The sequence below is a fragment of the Perca fluviatilis genome, chromosome 18, assembly GCF_010015445.1.
Source record: "Perca fluviatilis chromosome 18, GENO_Pfluv_1.0, whole genome shotgun sequence".
NCBI lineage: Eukaryota > Metazoa > Chordata > Actinopteri > Perciformes > Percidae > Perca > Perca fluviatilis.
Window position 1 is genome coordinate 25,949,832 of NC_053129.1, and position 19,221 is coordinate 25,969,052.

At 37.0% G+C, this 19,221-nt stretch overlaps 3 protein-coding genes across 3 annotated transcripts in view; 1 reads left to right on the top strand and 2 right to left on the bottom strand.

Annotated features, from left to right (window-relative positions):
• Positions 1-109: 109 nt before the first annotated feature.
• Positions 110-6,053, bottom strand: mtif3 (mitochondrial translational initiation factor 3). Its single transcript, XM_039781438.1, is given in 7 exon segments — positions 110-986; positions 2,730-2,881; positions 4,423-4,872; positions 5,821-5,834; positions 5,836-5,851; positions 5,950-5,992; positions 5,994-6,053. Coding segments are annotated over 7 exon segments (975 nt in total). The 5' UTR covers positions 6,039-6,053; the 3' UTR covers positions 110-731.
• Positions 5,419-19,094, top strand: LOC120546493 (adhesion G-protein coupled receptor G6-like). The gene is made up of 19 exons (XM_039781434.1): positions 5,419-5,492; positions 6,053-6,126; positions 7,590-7,684; positions 7,839-7,958; positions 9,310-9,366; positions 9,482-9,616; positions 9,909-9,962; positions 10,318-10,398; positions 10,605-10,758; positions 11,283-11,445; positions 12,276-12,407; positions 12,503-12,613; positions 12,714-12,750; positions 13,423-13,523; positions 13,744-13,865; positions 15,651-15,919; positions 16,025-16,118; positions 16,207-16,484; positions 17,720-19,094. The coding sequence occupies exons 3-19, from the start codon at positions 7,630-7,632 to the stop codon at positions 17,872-17,874; spliced, it is 2,118 nt and encodes a 705-aa protein (XP_039637368.1). The 5' UTR covers positions 5,419-5,492; positions 6,053-6,126; positions 7,590-7,629; the 3' UTR covers positions 17,875-19,094.
• The window catches only part of knstrn (kinetochore localized astrin (SPAG5) binding protein), a 2,173-nt gene continuing 1,375 nt past the window's right edge, over positions 18,424-19,221 (bottom strand). The window contains exons 7-9 of the mRNA XM_039781437.1: positions 19,090-19,151; positions 18,749-18,823; positions 18,424-18,617 (exon numbers count right to left, since the gene is read on the bottom strand). Coding sequence (XP_039637371.1) covers positions 18,489-18,617; positions 18,749-18,823; positions 19,090-19,151 — 266 coding nt within the window. The 3' untranslated portion in view covers positions 18,424-18,488. The remainder of the gene's footprint in view (positions 18,618-18,748; positions 18,824-19,089; positions 19,152-19,221) is intronic.

Consider the following 19,221-nt stretch of genomic DNA (forward strand, 5'->3'; position numbering starts at 1 on the left):
ATGATTCCATACAGAAGTACTGCATCATATAATGAAGCAGTTAATTTTTCTCACATACTGTGTGACATGTACAAAAGTCTGTTAAGGCCCAGTGGATCTCAATTTTGGATCATGATGTCTGAGTGACTTTATTCTAAATTATGAGACATTTATATGGTCTCTTTCCTCCACTACAGGTCCACACATTTGGAGAATCTGTAAAGGAGCTTTGAAACTTTTTGAGGTTTGTGGTGGCCCAACACCTCACTACGTCAGAACAATGTCCTCACAAGTACAGTACTACAAGATTGTGTGCTTTTGTGTTTTTAGTGGAGACGACAGGAAATATGGCACCCGACTGGTATTTTTTTTTTCAAGAATGAAACCTGTGAATGATGAATTGCACTTATGAATACAATTCAGTGTTTAGGTAACTATAAAATGAAAGTAAAAGGCTAAAGCAACAAGCTGACCAGTTGGCAGATTATTGGCTGTGATATGTTTCAGTACAGATGTAGTAGAAGTGAATACATTATTAAAAACTTCACTCTGCACATGCACAACGTTTTGGGACTAGTGTATCTCTGCCACCGTTGAAACTTTCAGAGGACTAATGGTAAGTCCATTTCGCTGGATGCATCATTATTATACACCAAGCTTTATTAAATACACTACAAGTTGACACCAAAATGTGAGATTTTAGCAACAGACTTCAATTAGTTTTTTATGAGAATGTTTTATATTCCATGGGATCACTGCTGTATAGACCCTTCTGTTGTGTCCGAGTTGCTAACGGGAGGAATGGATGTTTTGCTCTCGGTGGCGTTCGAACTTGAGTCGTCGGACTGCGCAGCTGCGGCCATGTTCTTCCCTTTTTGTGACAGTTCCTTTGCTGAAGGTGGTCGGAGGATGCACATGGCTGCTTGACCGTCCCGTATGGCTTTTGGCTTAGAAACAAATCCCACCATCACCTCCATTTGTTGCACTATCTGCTCCAGAGTTGTGTCCTGTGGACAATTAAAAAAAACTTGTTTTAGGAAAACAATTTTGGGGGGATACATGCCTAATGTGACCATGAAAAGATATTTGTGTGGTCGGGTTAGCTCAGTTGGTAGAGCAGGCGCACGTGTATTGGTTTGTATGGTTTATTCCTAGATGCAGAAGCTTCAGGGTTAGAGTCCGACCTTTGACAATTTCCTGCATGTCTTCCCCCTCTCTCTCCCCTTTCATATCTAGCTGTCCTATCCATTAAAGGCGGAAATGCCCAAAAAATAATCTTTAAAAACTAAAATAAAATAAAAAGATATTTGTACAATTGCCCCTCATCCTCTTTGCCAATAAGGTAAAAGTCAATAGTGCTGTTTGGGAAAATGGCATCAAGGGAATGGGAGAATTACATTAACAGTTACAAACCTCACCCACTAAATGTAACATACACATGTTATACAGCATGAAAATACAACTATGAAAGTGCTAGTTCATTCCATATTAGAGCCTGCACAACACTGGCGGCAAATTCTGATTTGATATTTGAAAGTGTTGAAAAAAGTCTGATAAGCACTTCGAGTCTAATATTTGTTTTCTAACACAAGTTTTTTTAAATTTGGTTATTTTTGGTTATAGAATAGTAAATACCAACTTCCCAGTAGTCTCTGATGGACAAACTATTTAATGTGGACACATTTCCGTACTGCAATTTTATTTGTAAATTTCTGGCAGACATATACATTAAATCTGTGATATCACGCATGCAGATGTTTCATTTGGGAATGCACAAGTCTAATGCACATACACCGTTTTGAGGTGCAGTGGACGGAGTAGACAACAGAAAGTGTCATGTTGTCTGTCACGTGAATAGTTGTACTAACAGACATACAAAATGATTATTTTTATAACAATACAAATGTTCAAAGAAGGTCATATGGATTTTATTCGGTCAACATTGTTTATGAATGTGATAAATTCTTGTATCCGCGTCTGCTGTATAACCAGACGTATTTTGTCGCAATTCACACTAATACTGAGTTGACTAACAATTGAATTTGCGGTTTATACTAATTTGTGAGTGTTTAGTCTATATCGACAGTGTTTCATTTCCGGGATTGTTCAGGTGCCGCCTGAAATTCCGCCAGATGTCCCTCATTTCGGCTGGATGTCCGTCACATTCTGCTTTTTCGGCATTTTAAACTATGGTTAACTGCTCCTCAGATCTCTGCAGGGTAAATCCAGACAGCTAGCTAGACTATCTGTCCAATCTGAGTTTTCTGTTTGCACGACTAAAACTACCTTTGAACGTACACATGTTCCACCAAAACAAGTTCTGTAGCGCATAGCACCGCCTAAGACGATAGTGATTGGTTAAAAGAAATGCCAGTAAACCAGAGCACGTTTTTCTCCCATCTTGAAATGCTGTGTGGACTAGCCAGACCCTCCTCCGCAGCGCTGTGGAGGAAGGAGTGTTCTTTTTAGAAATGAGAGGGGAGAGAGAAGGGGGAATGACATGCAGTAAAGGGCTGCAGGGCAGAGTCGAACCTGCGGCCGCTGCGTCGAGGAGTAAACCTCCATTTATGGGTGTGCGCTCTACCAGGTGAGCTACCCAGGCGCCCAACTAGTGAGTGTTCTACTGTAGGTGCACCGGTGTCCTTGGGGTGAAGGTGCTGACCATGCACCCTGCTGACCCCCCCCCCTCCTTTTCTGTTATCTGTCTACAGTCACTATTTAATAAAAGACAAAAAAGGGGTTATTCTCACCAGGTTGACTGCAGGTCCGCCGCGCCCTGATCGCAAAGTAATTCTAACATGGTTCTTCTTCTCCAGCCAACTCTCCACTTGTTTCATCTTGGTTGAGAGATCATGAGCTGCGATGCCGGATGAAAAGGTGAGCTCCTTCACCTGCACGGGGGCTGTGGAGAGAACATATGCTACATTTCATTTCACAATACTGATGTCACTGAGATTATCAGGTTGCAAGGTAATGACTTACTTCAGAGTTAGATCCTTGTTTAAACAACAATTTTGACTAGATTAGATCCCAATTGAAAATGATTTAATCAATACCTCCAATAGCTAGAAGAATCTGTATGCTCAACAGAACAGAGCGTAGCCTCGGTTATCAGGATTTTATTAAATGTATATTTCCTAAAATAAATTTAGATTCAGATCTGGTTTGTTAGACAAAGAGTATGGTCTGCAAATTGCTTGTTTGTTATGTTTGTTTTATTTGGATCCCCATTAGCGTCAGCATAAGTTAGAAGCTAGTCTTACTGTGGTCCTGCGGTCTTTTTATGTGACAATACAATTTACATCATCACATCAAACACAATACTAGGGCTGTCCTCAACTAAAGAAATTCTTAGTCGACTAACACTTATACGATTTTGTCGACTAATCGATTAGTTGATTTAATTGACAGAGCTGTACGCTTAGAGAGGTGGTTAAGACTAGAAAAGCACAATATAAATGTAGTTAATTAACCATCTGTAAAACTGAGTTTCTCCTCAATTAATCCTGAAAAAGCAGCACCACTTTAAATCTTGTGTTTACCATAAATGTGCTCAAAAGTTTCTTGGAAATTAGTAATTAAGCATGAATAAGCATAAAAAATGACATATCAACTAAAGAAATCTTAGTCGACTAAGACCAAAACGACCGATTAGTCAACTAATCGACTAAGAGGTGGCAGCCCTACACAATACACACACATTAGACACTACTTCACATTACACAACATTTCACAAAATACCACTCATATATTTACAACATTACAAAAACTAAGAAAGAAAAAAGACATTACACTACTCTGAATTAATCTATTTTTAAAGAATAAGTGATAACAAAAAAGCCCATGTAACTGACTCACTACAAAGAATTAGTGGGTAATATTCTTTAAGTTTTAATTTTTTATTTCTATGTTTTGTTCTTTAATATTATTTGGGAGTAAATTCCATTCACACATTGCTCTGTATGTGACTGAATGTTGAATTGAATCTAGGTATTATAAACAGCTCCCAATCGGTGTACTCTACATTTATTAACAACTTTACAAAATTAGGTGTTTCAAGTGACACAAAAGAGACAAAAGACTATTTGTTCAAGGTTGTGACGTATATCTCATAAAACAGTGGTTCCCAACCTTTTTGGCGTGTGGCCCTTTGAAATGAAAAACCTGCAACCTGTGACCCTAAAGTTTACTTCTATGAGCTGTGAGCATTTAAAGCAAAAAGTGATTTTTTAACCGTCTCAGATTGTTGAATCTGAATATCTTTTAGAGCCCTAAAGAAGTGAAACCTCCTGGCATTTAACAAGTAAAAAGCAAAGATATGAGAAATATCTTTCTTTCTTCCCAACTTGTAAATCATCTTGTGACCCTGATCCTGACCCCCAGGCTGGGAACCAGTATGTAAAACTAAAGGTCTGATGGGGTCCCTGCCAGGACATCACATACCTGCTTTTGCTTTCTGCTTCTCCCGCAGTTTCAGCTGCTCTTCATGGATCTGTTTGCCGCTCATCAGCCGGTAGACGGGAGGATCTTTGCGTTCACTGAGCAGCACCAATTTGAGACCCTGCTCGTCCATGACTCTGATCACATCTGCGCGGTGCATGATGCCCAGGTTCTCGCCTGTCTCGCTTATCACCTGTATCTCACGCTGCGGGATCTTACGGCCGACTGCGCTGATTGTGGCATGACCTCGGGGATCTGGCTTTTTTTTCTTTGGAGCGGCAGTCTGTTCTGTGTCGTCTCCGCCAGTGGAGAATGGAGACCATCTCCAGGAGGAAGCAATGATGTTGGATCGTTCACTGCATATGGTCAATCTTGATGCTGGTGTCCAGTAGCCACAGCTGCTGCTACCACACACAGCTCTCACTGTATGGCTCAGCATCCACCTCACACAACCTGCAGACATATCCTAGATATATACCAAAAAAATAAAAGACAGGACAATTGAGCTGCCTAATGTGATTATGTGAAACAGCATACATCCAGAAAAGGCCACAATTGAAAACGAAATGCATATTATATGTCTGTATATGACTGTTCTCAAAAATGTATTTCCTTAAGTTCTCTCTCGCCTCTGTAGGTAATGTGAGTAATGTCTTGCAAGCCCATGTGGGTTGGGGCACCTTTGGGTGTACCAAAGCCGGTCTTATTAGAAATTCTTTGGGTGTACTGTATGACACTAATATTCAGTCATATATCATCTGACTCTACAGGCTAGGCAGACCCGATATCGCAAAATGATTTAATGGATGTTATGTTCATTTTCATCTCTGCATCATTAGTAGCATTTCGTTTGAAACTTATAAACACAATCCATCGACAGCCAGACAGTTGTGAAGTATTTTTCCCGTTTCTTCTGCATCCAGCCTGGCCAGCCTCCCTTTAAAACATCGGCCAATTAAAGTTCGCCTTTCCTATCTGTCACCGCACACACATGACAAATAAGACATGCTTCAAACCGTCAGGGTCCACTGTGTCCCTGGCATTCTGACAAGGAAACTAACAAGCGTCTGCAGGTAAACATTCTGACGGCAGTGCCCACTGCAAGCAGATTTTAAAAGCTAACATTTAATTAAATGTTCAGTAAAGTTATGCCGAACTGACCAGCAAAACTCAACAATTCACAACATGCCTAGCGATAAATGCATTGTGTTGCACTGGGTGTGGAATTAACCTGTAACACATTAAACTGTAAGATTTTAAATGGGAGTCTGGTGTTGACCGAGAGAAACGGTTACAGCTATCTTGGTTGAGTTTTAGTGTAGACCTCACGTTGTGAAAACAATGTCATATATGAATTAATAAACTATCGGCCACTTTAAACAAGTTGTCCTAGATTATTACCTTGTTTTCCAATTACACACGAAGGAAGTTCCTGGGTTTAAAACATGAATGCAAATCAGAGATACACGCTAATCTCGCCAGTAAATAACTTCCCTAAATGTATCTTCTATTGTTGTGCTATTTACTCACTGTACATCAATATTCCCACTATCTCTATCTCAGGGTGACTGTTGCATTGACATATATATTGTGCCTTCTTCCGCCATGTACTTCTTCATTTAATTTGAGTCAGAACAGATGCAGCAAAACCACGACGCTGCCCTCTTCTGGACGAACAAGGAATGTACGTCGTTTCTCCATTAAAGGGTCAGTTCAGCCAAATTAAAAAAGTGACATTTTTCACAGCAGACATTTTGACTTGTCATAGTAGGAATAGCACAGGTGCATTCAAACCCATTAATGATGGCTGTATTCCACTTAGGAGAAGCCCTGGTATTGTGCATGCTGACTCACTGAAATATTAAAATGTCTGCTGTGAAAAAGGTCCATTGTGCTGACTCACTGAAATAGCTTACTGGGACACTTCATGGAATTGAGCCATAGTTAAGGTTATCAATTTCAGCTGTGATTTTCCTACTATGACAAGGGTCAAATGTCTGCTGTGAAAAAAGGTCCATACCATGTAGTTAAGTTCTAGTTTATTAGCCTAAATGTCTGCCTATTAGATATATGTCTCCATTCTAATGCAATGGAGGCAAAAGTAATTTAAGCGGCTTAATTAGTAGCTGTAGTTTTTATTGCCAAGTAAGTAACACTTACAAGGAATTTGCCTTGGTGGTTGGTGCATATACATAACAAACAAACAGACATATTGAATATTAATATGAAATAAACAATAAATACAGAAACAAATATATACAAAATAGCTGTTTAACATGAGATAAAAGAGGCTGAATGGATTGAGTGCAGAATGTGCAAAATACAGTATATCCTATATGTGCATTGGGCAGGTGCATAGTCCAGGATGAGAGTGGTATCGTGGCTTCTCCTCTAACTTACTACAGACTAACTACTCCTCTAAGCGTTATTATGCAAAATGTTGAACTTTTCCTTAAAAGTAATGAAGCATGATCGGGACTAAGCTGGATGGTTTCTTTTATGTCCTGTGGTCATTATAGAGAAATGTTTTTTTTCCTATGAAAGTTAGAAGTAAGTTATTTAAATGATCATATATCAGCGGTTTCTTTTGTTAAATGAAAGGCATAATGTAGACGGCTGCAGAAAAGCTTGATGCTATACTGTAAATACCCCAACACATTTGCCAGCTCCAGCTCTGTTGGAACTATTAGAAACACATGAATTCATGTGGTATGTAAGGTCAAATTTCCTCGTGATCCTTGTCTGAAAAATGATTAGGTATTCTTGAGGAGGTTTTTGTCAAAGGTTATTTGCTACTGGTACTAAGCAGAAAATATTGTTGTTTACACAAGAAGTACAACACAACAACCCCCATTCATTCCTTGAATTTGGTTACATACATCATCCCTAGATATTCATCTAAGCACAATGTTCTTTTGGTTATTTTGCATAGGCACAAGGTCATTTTCAGGAACTGTGAATTTGCAAAACAAAATTCATCCAGCGGCAAGCTATGCAAAGTCAGTAAGAAAACATCTTCATCTGTCCAAAAGGTTCAGTTCATTTTGTTTAGTGCTGCTGTTCACTGCTTGTATGTTCTATCAGAGAAAGGTAAGAAATAAAATACTTTTGGCTGATAATCTGCTATAGAAAAGTACTTTGGAATAATAGTTGTTATTTTCCTACTGTAGCAGTGAATGGGTCACACATCCTGAATGTCATCAAAAGAACATGGGCTGGATTACTTGGGTTTCGTTTGTTGGCCTTCTGTGGATTTATCCACTTTGTAAGTAGACACGATCTCCAAATACTAAAGTCTAGTAGCCTGTACATATCACATGGCATGTGATATATTCTTCTCTTAAGAAATGACATTTTTGAGCATTAAAATAAGAGTACTGACATTCATTTTGTTTAACTTGTGATCTGATTTGATTAAGGTCATTTAGCCAAGAAGACCTCCGATGACCCGAACACATGTCTGACGACCAAAAAGACCAATTTTGTTGTTGTTGATAACTTCAATGGCTTCATCACTGCAAAAAACTATTCGAATCTGAGTGAGTCCAAACTATAATGAACATTTTAATTACAGTAGTTGTTGATTGTTGCTTGCGAACAAAACATCATGCTAAGTCCGGGAGGAATGGTGCACCTTTACAGATATATAATAGTATTTATGTTTTTAGAATTATAAAGTACTGTGAGACAGTAATATATTTTTTACATCCTTTTGATTAAAGCCAGGTCTAAATTCCGGTTTAATTTTGTTGACTTATTAGAGTCAAAAAGAGAGTTTTACAGAGGGAGTTTTGGATATTTCTTTTTGTCACTCCATAAAGCACGTTGAGGTATAACATGTTGTATGAATTAGGCTATGAATTAGATTTGACAAACTCTCCTGTAAACTCCTCCAGAGTATAAATAGAAAACTGCAAAGCCTTTAAAGATGTGTATTGTAGAGATACATTTTGCAAGACACTACAGGTGATACTATTAAATCAATATTTAACTAAGACCTATTACCATGAAACCTCCCCAGTTGATTACTTACATCAAGACAATACTTCTTTGTATTACAAGAGTTCTAATGAGGCATTATCTAATACTAGCTTGGTGAATTTAGGAGAAATCTACAGACACAAATAGACACAATGTAGTAAAATAAACACCTAAATGTGTATTTTTATTGTTTTCTTTCCACTAGTCTGAAAGAAGACATGTTATGGATGCAAAATTGCCAAGATTAATCAGTGCGTTAATAAAAAATTTAAAAAAAGTTTTTGCAAGGAAGTGTCTTGCCTTAAAGGTTAACTTATTGCTAGGTCCCTCCTAAATGCAAATGAGTTTCCCCTTTCTTCCCTGTGCTTCTTTACCTGTACAAGTATAGGTAGCTGGTAAGTATTTAATTGGTACCCTGTATTTACAAAATATTTACACTGTAATTTTTTGGGCAGTACTTTAAGTATTAGCGAACAATTATCTTGTCTTGTCCCTCTATGAGGACAGGCATTATGAGTGCGGCTGTAAATAAATTTGACTTCACACGTGCTTTGAAGACCGTTCGTACAAACTAAGTTGTTTTGAGCATACCCCAGCCTTAAGCTGTGCACTAGACTGGTAACCTGTGCTCTGTGTAATTGTCTCTCTCTCAGTGCATACTGGGAAGGGCTCCAACCCCCTATGAGCCCTCAGTCTAAACTTAATGACGAGGTTAAATTCCTTGTGCATCCATTGAACTAAGTATGGAGATTCAGATTGTATCCTTTGTAGATATTACATTTTATTTGTGAATAATTCTGCTTTTGGGTTACTGCTGTAAAATGTTGTGTGAAAGTATGCAAGAAATTATTAGAAGAATATTATGAAATTACCATGTGACATAAAAAGACTGCATTCTTTACCTTTCAGCAACAGATTGCATAGTGTTTCTGCAGAAAAATGAAACTCGACAAAATAAGTATAACCGTGAGTATATTTATATAACAAGAGTATAGAAATATAGTATACTTGTCACAGAATACTGGATTGTTTTTAAACATTTACATCAGTATTTAAACAAATAAATGTTTTTAATTTACAGAAACCCAGAAGTGGCCTCAAATAATGAAAGAACAATTTTCTTATTTTGTGCGCATCTCAAAATGGCATATCAATCAGAATCTGTATCTGTATGTCCTGGAAGGGAGGTGCAATGCAAGTTTATCAGGCTTCAAAGGTGATATTACACTATTATTACATTATGGGTTTTTTTCAATGTCAATTTCAATGTTGATAGCATCCCAAAATACATTCTATTCACATTTACTGTATTTATTATCCAGTGTACCAGGGCAATTACATCTGTTTATTTGTTGTGTGTGTGTGTGTGTGTGTGTGTGTGTGTGTGTGTGTGTGTGTGTGTGTGTGTGTGTGTGTGTGTGTGTGTGTGTGTGTGTGTGTGTGTGTGTGTGTGTGTGTGTGTGTGTGTGTGTGTGTGTGTGTGTGTGTGTGTGTATCCCCAACATCAGAGGTCAACAATCAGTCTCGAGTGTTAACGTGTGTCTTCAATTACACTGTCACAGGTAAACCAACTTCTTATACAATTCAGTTCTCATTTTGTGATTAAAAAGAGAGCTAATAAAAATATAATTACATCTGCAGTTAACATAAGAAATGAGGACATCAAGTCTCTTTTGGTCATTATATATGTGTTAAACAATTAAACGTAGTCACTTTTTTTTTTTTTTTACCATCCCTCATATAGTCAGCTACTCTTACTTCATCAATTCAATAAACCCAAATGAGTAATTTCAATAATATTGTTAAATCATTCTAGATGTTTACTTTCTGAATATAGTATAGTTTTGTTCCTCTTGGCTTATATTTCTTCTTTACTGTGGATGGGAACTAGATTCTGACAATGTTTTCCATTAATAGACTCTTGCCAGATTAGATGTTTGGATACAGCGAATGTATGCCAACATTCTAAGTTTGATGAAAACAACTGCAGGGAAATAGGTGAGTTCCCTTCAGATAAATAAAGAATGAAAGTTGAAATGTTTCTTCTGTAGCTCTCCAGACAATAATTTCTGGCTTTTTTGCGCAATGTAATGCATATAATGCTTAGGATGATGGCTTTAAGTGGCACAAAGTGTTACATACCCCTGCATATTTTACCTTACAGATGCTAGCTAACGCTTATGATAAAACTCCTTTCCTTTCAGTTCTCCCGGTCACAGACAGATACATCATCAACATAACAGCAACAAAAAACAACTGTGTCAACTGTAACAATCCCGTGAAACAGCCCAATGAGAAAATTCAGTTGAATGTAACAATTGACATTAAAGGAGACAAACTCGATGCTGCCCAAGCTACGTAAGACATGCTCCATGAATTTATTAAAGGAAATTCAGTTGGAAATTTGGGGAAACATGGGGGGGGGTGGGGGGAGGGATTGCCTGGTTCTTTCCAATGGTTAAAAATCTGCCTTCCAACACCTCAGATGCTCACTAACCAACATGTTGTAACTTGTTTGTTTGATACACAAATAGAAATGTAAAAATGGCAATTTGCATGGAGACCTCACAGTATCCTGGGAAGTCATAATCATACAAGATACAATGTGTTAATTAGTGAATTAACTTCTTTTTTACTTTGGACAGTGCAAGAAGCCTTTTTCCCCATTTTTCCAGTCTTTAAGCTAAGCTAAGCTAATCTCCTCCCTGCTCAAGCTCTGACAACTCTGTAATAGTTTGAACTTTTCCTTTGAACATTTAAGAATGAACACATGTATTAGGCATTTAAACATGCTTTTCATAATGTATTAATATTTTGACCATAAAACAATGTATGTGAACTCTTATATTGTAAATGTTGGCTATTGAATATTCTGTCAACAGTAAAATCATGAACAAAGTGTCCGGCCTGGTCACATCCATGACGGGGTCTTCAGCTGCAGTGACTGTGGCAGAAGGAGTTACGGGTGTCGTAGTGAGAGAAACAAAGCCCGCGGACGTACAGGAAGTCTCCATTGCTTACAGGTCTTCGAATGACAGCATGAGTGTGGGTGAACTTTTATTTGTGCTGTGTACAGACTTCACAAAAACAGTATTTTTTGGATGTGATGATTGTCTCAGCCACTTGCTAACTTGAGAGTGATTAAGTATTGGTCTTTAGGGATATGTTATCCAGCCATTTTCTCTTATTTGCTTTCTGTCCAAGAGTGAGGTGAAAGGATCAAAACCAATCTCCTTAACAGAAAGACTGCAGAAAGAGGCAGGGGGTATTACTCCTGTCTCCGTCAAAAAATATTCAAAAACTCTTAAACTTACTAATTAATGTTGTGTCATGCTGTTAAATCTGTTCAAATGTAACAAGACTGAGGCTGCCGTCATGCTAGCAGCTCTGTGAGGCTGTAAGCACAGCAGTACTTTGAGCTAAATGCTAATGTAAGTGACTTTGCTAAAATGCTAATGTTTAATAGGTAAAATGTATACCATGTTCACCATCTTTCTGTAGTGTAGCGTGTTAGCATGTTAACTTTTGCTAATTAGCATTAAACATGAAAAACAAAACAAAACACGAAAAAATCGCTGAGGCTGATGGGAAGATGGATACCACACGAAAAGATCAAAACCAACTATGTGTTAGTGCGTCCCTCAATACTTTCCAACTTACCTAATCGGTTTGTAAAGATGGAAATCTTTAAAAGTAGGTCAGAAAGTTTTGTTTCATTATTTAAAAAAGTAGTTTCCTAAATAAAAAAAATAAAATAAATACAAAGTAATTTCCTGGATTATAATTAGACCCTGTAAACGTGAATAGTTTAATAATTCTTTAAAACTGCACTGTACATGATTTTGTCAACAAACCTGTTGTGCTCTTCCCCGCAGATTATTGAAAACAAAGAGACTCTGGCTACATTTTCAAGATCTGTCACAGTGTCAAAAGAAGCGTTCGTTAAAGCTAGTTTGAATGTTACCATACCATTTGCAAGTGTTATCCGATTCCTCAATCTGGCTTCGGTAAGAAAAATATCTCAAATTGACCTTCAATGATACAGTATAGGCTTACATATTGGATCATGTTACTATTTTGTATTTGTTCGATTTTTTTTCAGGATATGAAGAATAGCACTGTTTTAGGTAATGAGGTTTTAGCCATTGAAATGGGAACCACTATCACCAATCTCACAGACAAAATGCAGATAAATTTTTGGAACATGACATACGTGAGTAAAAAAAAAAAATGTTATTATCCAAAATGTTATTATCCAAATTTTATTATCCAAGAGCAGATTTGTTTTAATGCATACGTTGTTTTGTTTACAGAAAGGAATTCCATCTTGTCAATCATGGAATGGTGAAGGTATTTTCCCCCCCACTTGCCAATTTGCATGTTGATATAAGAAATCCCTCAAAGCTTTGCAACTTTCTCTCTATGATTTTATTAGTCATTGTCTTCCATGCAAATTAATGTTAGTGTAAAAAGGTTGTTCCTCTGAAGCCTAGAATATACCTTTTTCACAGGCAGGTGTAAATAATTAAATGAATGATGGCTGAACTTGCAAGATAAACAGCAATAGGCATCATTATTAGGACACCTAAATGCATATTGAAGGGGCACTGCACAAGGCTGCAAACATTTTTATCAAGCTTCGCTTGAATGCATTGCTATTTACAGTATGATCCTGTATAACATTAAAACAGTAAGATACTGCTAGACTTTAGCTGTAAATTTACATCAAAGGTCTAGTCAGTCCTTACTGCAGTGGCCAACCACATTCTCTCCCCTCTTTACTGTCTTATCAAATAAAGGCCAAAAAAGACCAAAATATTTAATAATAATTAATAATCTTTAAAAATGAATAAGAAGAAAGGTATTACTCTCATCAGCAGTACAAACCATCTAACCAGCGAAATTCTGGCTGACATTGGGGAAAATGAGATTAAATCTGACTGGAGCGTGTTGTCGTTTCTCACTCAAATGCACTCCAGTTTCAGCTCTGCACGACTTGCATGTTCTGTTTCTGTCTTCTAGGGAGTCAACCAAACTGGACCGATGACGGATGTCTGACAATACATGATGGACAGAACATTTCCTGCGAGTGTTCGCATTTGACATTTTTTGCTGTCTTAATGGTGAGTTTTACGTCTTTTGTAACATTATCATGACAAACTAAGCTTCATCCTTTCAATTGACATTCCCAGTGGAATACAAATATGTAGAAATTGCTCTGCATTACCCGTCTTGATTGCTACTTAATTTTTTATTTCCCTCCTGTGTAATGAAATTCATCATACCATCCTGATTACCAATGCCAATCCCTGTGATAAAGTATTCCATTTTTGCTTTTTGCAGAGTCCTCTTAATGAAACCATATCTAGTTCTGACCTGAACAACCTCACCATCATCACCCAAGTTGGCTGTGGATTGTCCATGTTCTTCCTCTGCATAGTCCTCTTCATGCACTTCCTGCTGAGGTAATTATAACATGTCTCCATAATTAGTTTCAGATATTTATTTTTTCCCCCAAGAAACTTCCAGGAAATTATCAGGAAATTACGCCCACGTAGAATAAAGTGTTACCTTTATTTCTAGTCTACATGCTGTTTCAAAATCTTCACATGTTGGAATAATATTCTGTCGTAGAATTACTAAATCATTTATCTATTAAGTAATTGTTGGTTGGCCAAAAATGAGTCCAATTTAAATATAGTTTTTAAAAAACTGGACTTAACTAAATAATATCCACCGTTTTTAACGTTTGTGCATGTTATAGGTTTACAAAGTGAAAAATCCCAAAGTCCACCCCAAAGGGACACTGTTCACAAACTGCTCCAAAGAGCTCTGTTGTAGTCCAGCCTTTACTTCAGAGACAAACTCTGCTTCTGATCAGCTAACAGTTCTTACCTAGCTACTGTGCATGTGCGACTCCCAACAAAGATGGAACAGAAGTTGAGATGTCTCACTCTGTAGCTAAAACAGAGAGCTCAACACACAGGGTGAAAAGAGGAGCTGCAGCAATGTGCAGTACAACAAAAATATGGTGTTTTTTTTAAATTAAATCATGTAAACCTATTCTGATATAACCTCTAAATACATTTATGAACCTGGAAATGAGCATAATATGAGCACTTTAATACAAACTTTGTATCTGTATTGCAAAGTATATACTATACAAGTAAACGAAAAAACATCTCTGGTCGATACTTGTGTTTTGTTTGGCTGCGGTTAATGTAGAGAAAGTTTATGTAAATAATCCTTCCTTTCCAGAACAGCAGAACACTGTGGTAGGTTATTTCAAACATTCACAGTAGGGAAATGAGACTGTTGAATAGTTGCTTCATTGGAAGAGTGCTATGGAAACAACTGTGTTATTTACCCAATGAATGCCTTATGAAAATAAAAGAAGATCCCATCTGTCTTTTTCCATACGGTGTATGATTACGGGGACGATTTAAGGCCACTGCTACAATTACCTTTGCATTTAAACACTGTTTAGAGGCCAGTGAAGTGATTATAAGCTTATGTATATAAATATACATACAATCATGTAATATGTAAATATTACTTATATGACTCAAGTTTGGAGTTTAGGAGTTTGCATTTTATATGCCTTATGCATATAACACTGCATCAAAGGATGAATTTGACGTGAAATCTGTTGCAAGGTGTTACAAGTGCATTATCAATAGACTTCTGTGATCACAATTCTGACTAACATTATCAGCTCGCTCCTTTTCCATTAATACTATATCAAATAATGAGACAATGATAAATTGCAATGGCTAAAGAGGTGGAGGAAGTAATTAGTGTCTTTACTTTAGCTTAAATCTAAATCAATCACAAGTAAAAGTGCTGCATAAATAAAATAGTAGTAGTGGAGTACAAGTACAATACCGGAAGTAAGTAAGGTATTGTGCAGTTGAGTAAAGTGTCATGAAATGTAAATAATCAAGTACCTCAAATGTGTTTTTTTCTGACAGTCCACAAACCAAAAAGACCTTGAATTTACAATTGTATAAAGCAGAAAAAAAGCAGAACATTACCATGTTTGAGAAGCTGTTACCAGTGAATTTTGCAAGATATGAGTTAAACAATGTACTAATTATCAAATCCATATTATGTCATTCAACTAAATGCCTGATTCTTTGTTCAAAATATATAAAATATGATAATTTGTCTATTTACAATCATTAAGGTATGGGCACCCAAAAAAAATATATATAACATAGCATGACTTCTCTGTGCATCTCTCCTAACAGGAGGACCAAGGCCAGCAATGCCACAAGGATTCTCATCCACCTGGTTTCAGCCATGTTCCTGCTTAATTTCACTTTCCTAATCAACAACGTTGTGGCAAATCTGAATAGCTCTGTGGCTTGTAAGATCATGGCGGCTCTCATGCACTACTCCATGTTGGCCACTTTCACTTGGTTTGCTGTGCAGGCCTTCCACCTCTGCTTGCAGATATACACCGGGGGCCAGATTGTAATCAGTCGCTACATACTCAAAGTCTCCATTGTCAGTTGGGGTGAGTACAGTACATGTCATTATTTTCTGCTGTTTGATCTGAATGCAGAAATGACATTTGAAAGTCTGTGGTTGGTTGGTCAATTTTCTTTTTTCCCATTCACAGTACTACCAAGTGTAGTTGTGATTGTACTGCTCATTTTAGGAAAATATGGTGAACAAGTCATTCACACTAGTGACAGTGAAAAAACCGTGGCCATGTGAGTCTGTGTATTACATATTTAATATATAGAATCATACAATAGAGACATTTCCTGTCCTTTACTGACATGTCTTTCTGTTCCAAAGGTGCTGGATAACAGACAATTTGGTGCACTACGTTGTTAACATAGGCTACTATGTTTTGGTCTTCATCTTCACCTTCACTACCTTCATCATCATACTGTCCTGGCTGTTCTTTCTCAAGAGAACAAGAACCGGACAAACGAGCACACATGGCAAAAAGATTGTAATCATCCTGGGACTCTGTTGCATGCTGGGTATCACTTGGGGTTTTGCCTTCTTCGCCTACGGTGCCCTCCGGATCCCCTCCTACTACATTTTCACAGTCCTCAATTCTTTCCAAGGTTTCCACAGTTGTCATAATAATTTTGAAATGTATTAATCTGTATCTTTTTAAATAACTTAATCCCATTTTTTTACTCACTGCTCATGTAAGTACATTTTTACTCACAGGATAATTAATATCTTCATACAGATTATCTTATTCTGTGTATGTCAAATATATGTATGTATTTACACTCAGTGGCCACTTTGAGGTACACCTGTACAATCCAACTGTTTTCTGCAGTTAAGTTTACTTTTATGATGCTTATAATGTTCAGGCTTTTTTGACACTGGAGGTGTTATTTCATTATATTTTTTAGCATTGAGGTCATAGTGGTGTTATTGTACCGGACTGCATTATACTGAGAGGTGTTTCTAATATTCTGCCCCCCCCTCATGTATAGGAATAGGGGACAAAAAAATAGAAACACCTCAATATGATTTTGTCAATTACAACACAATCGCAAACTACAACCTCAACACATAATTTACACATTCCCGACAATGTCAAGAAAAACTGAACATCATAATCTTCGTCAAGGTAGAATTTATGGCAGAGCTTTTGCATTTAATTGCGTTAGATTGTACAGGTTTACCTAATAATTTGGACACTGAGTGTAAATGTGCATTTGTATGCGAAAGGGATCACTCGTAGTGACAAAGTTATTTTTCACCTGAATCTGCCATAATTTATGGTTTGCAACTTTACTGTTTTGGTTGACTCTTACAGCTCTCATTAGCATCATTTCTGGCTGCAGCTGGCAGATGTTTTTTTAAACGAAATGCTCATTAATTCACCGATTGCTACCTGCTCAGCACCAAATGGCAGACGGACAACAAAAAGAGACTAGCTTGTAAAAAATAATGTAGCGCTTAGCAGCTTTAGGGGAAAGAATGTGAACATTGGACTTAATTCACAAGGTAGCCAGAGACACAACTCCAAGTGAATGTTAATGTTGCTCTGTATCTCCTTGGTGTAAAAATAAATGCAGGGTAACTAATGGGGGCACAAAAGTACAATACTTTTGATGGCAAAAAACATTTGATGGCTACAGCAGTATCATTCCACCACTAACTGCATTTAAACCTGAGAAGCATATTAAGGCATATTCAATGGGAGTAAAAGGATGGATAACTGTGAAAATAAAACCCAACTACATGAGCAATGAGTGTAAACTAGCGATTAACTAAAAATGCATTATATTTCCTAGGCTCAAACTTTCCCTATGAGTGACCATCCGTCTTTGCCCGGCAGGTTTCTTCCTGTTCATCTACTACTATAACACCAGCCACACAGGAGACCTAACCAGCGGTGCGAGCGGTCATAAAAACTCAAACAGCACCAACACTATTAAAACCAGCCTGAGCAGCTTTGAGAACCCCTACACTGATCCGCCAGAAAAGAAATAAAAATCCCTGAAAGCCAAATGGGGACCAAAGAGCGATGAAAAAGGTCAGCTTGAAGTAACTTGAGACTACAAGCAAGTACTAAACATTAACTGGACAGGTATGGTTTTATGACTTTGTAAAATGCATCTTTCCTGACATATGATAGTCAGTGTATATAGGGAAATTGCTTCAATACTACATATTACTCCTTGTTTAGGTTATCTTAGGATCAGAATTTGGTTTTAACAATTTCATTCAGTAAGGCTCATAAAAGGGTGTGTCATGCAGTTTAATTAATTACTTTTGAGACCTTTTTGTAATGCAAAAGTTCATTGTAATTATTTTTGACAGATTTTTTAAATGAAATGCTTTTGAATGATTAAGTACTTGTTCAGGGCCCTCTGATCTTCCACATATATCCAAAATATCTATAGTTGTGGATAGATTACCTGTTCCACCCATTAGAACTTGCAGTGTTTAAAAGCACGTTTTAACTCTTCGAAATATGAAAAGATGGAACGTGAGGAAATAAGAATCCTTTATTTAGTTACACAAACATTAAAACATACATTATGTATCATACACTATTTTTATTTATTTTTTTAAACTCATTTTAAGTTGAGAAATTATTACTTCTACAACAAGAGAGATTCTGCTTCCTTGAGAGCTTGTTCCATTTCGGCAGCCTCCAGGGAAAAGTTCTCCCTTTCCTGCTTCATATGTTGCCGTGCTTTAGCGAGTTCTGTCATTGTTACTTGGATTTCCTAGAAGTGTGTAAAATGAGGAACATTTATTTAAAAAAACAAAAACAAAAAACACAGTCCAACCATACCTTAAATTTACTACAAGAAATCGCAAAGTTACATTGGCCAATATACGAAGGAGTGTGACTCACCTCTAGCCGAGCACGTTGCTGTGATGCAGTGTCTCCAAACGCTTTTAATTCATTCAGCAGGTCTGTGGAGACACTCTGAAATGGAGACAATAAAATATGTGTTTAATAGTTGGCACTGCCTATGATAGCCAAAAGACTGTAACCCTTTGTGTAGGATTCAAGTATAGTCTATATTTAAATTTTAAAACAAGTAACATTTGTCACTTGTCTTTAATTGTGTGGTTTTATGGCATATAACAAGTGCATGTTTGTAGTTATTTGTGTGAGTTTGATAAAGTATATGATAAATAAAACATGACTGTGCTTATAACATCAAGTAAACTGAAATAAAATGTACGCACCATAACTTCTTTTCTTTGATCTTCATTGTTTCGTGAAGCTTCTCCAACCATTTTTCCTAAAACTAAAAACAATGTTTTCCATCAAGCAACAAATGAACTTAAGCCAAGAAAAAAAAAAAAAGAATAATGAAA

Coding starts and splice junctions, on each gene's coding strand:
- LOC120546493 (XM_039781434.1), top strand. CDS start 7,630: ATGGGCTGGATTACTTGGGTTTCGTTTGTTGGCCTTCTGTGGATTTAT. Junction 9,617..9,908: donor AAGTTTATCAGGCTTCAAAG/GTGATATTACAC, acceptor CCCCAACATCAG/AGGTCAACAATCAGTCTCGA. Junction 16,485..17,719: donor AGTCCTCAATTCTTTCCAAG/GTTTCCACAGTT, acceptor TTTGCCCGGCAG/GTTTCTTCCTGTTCATCTAC.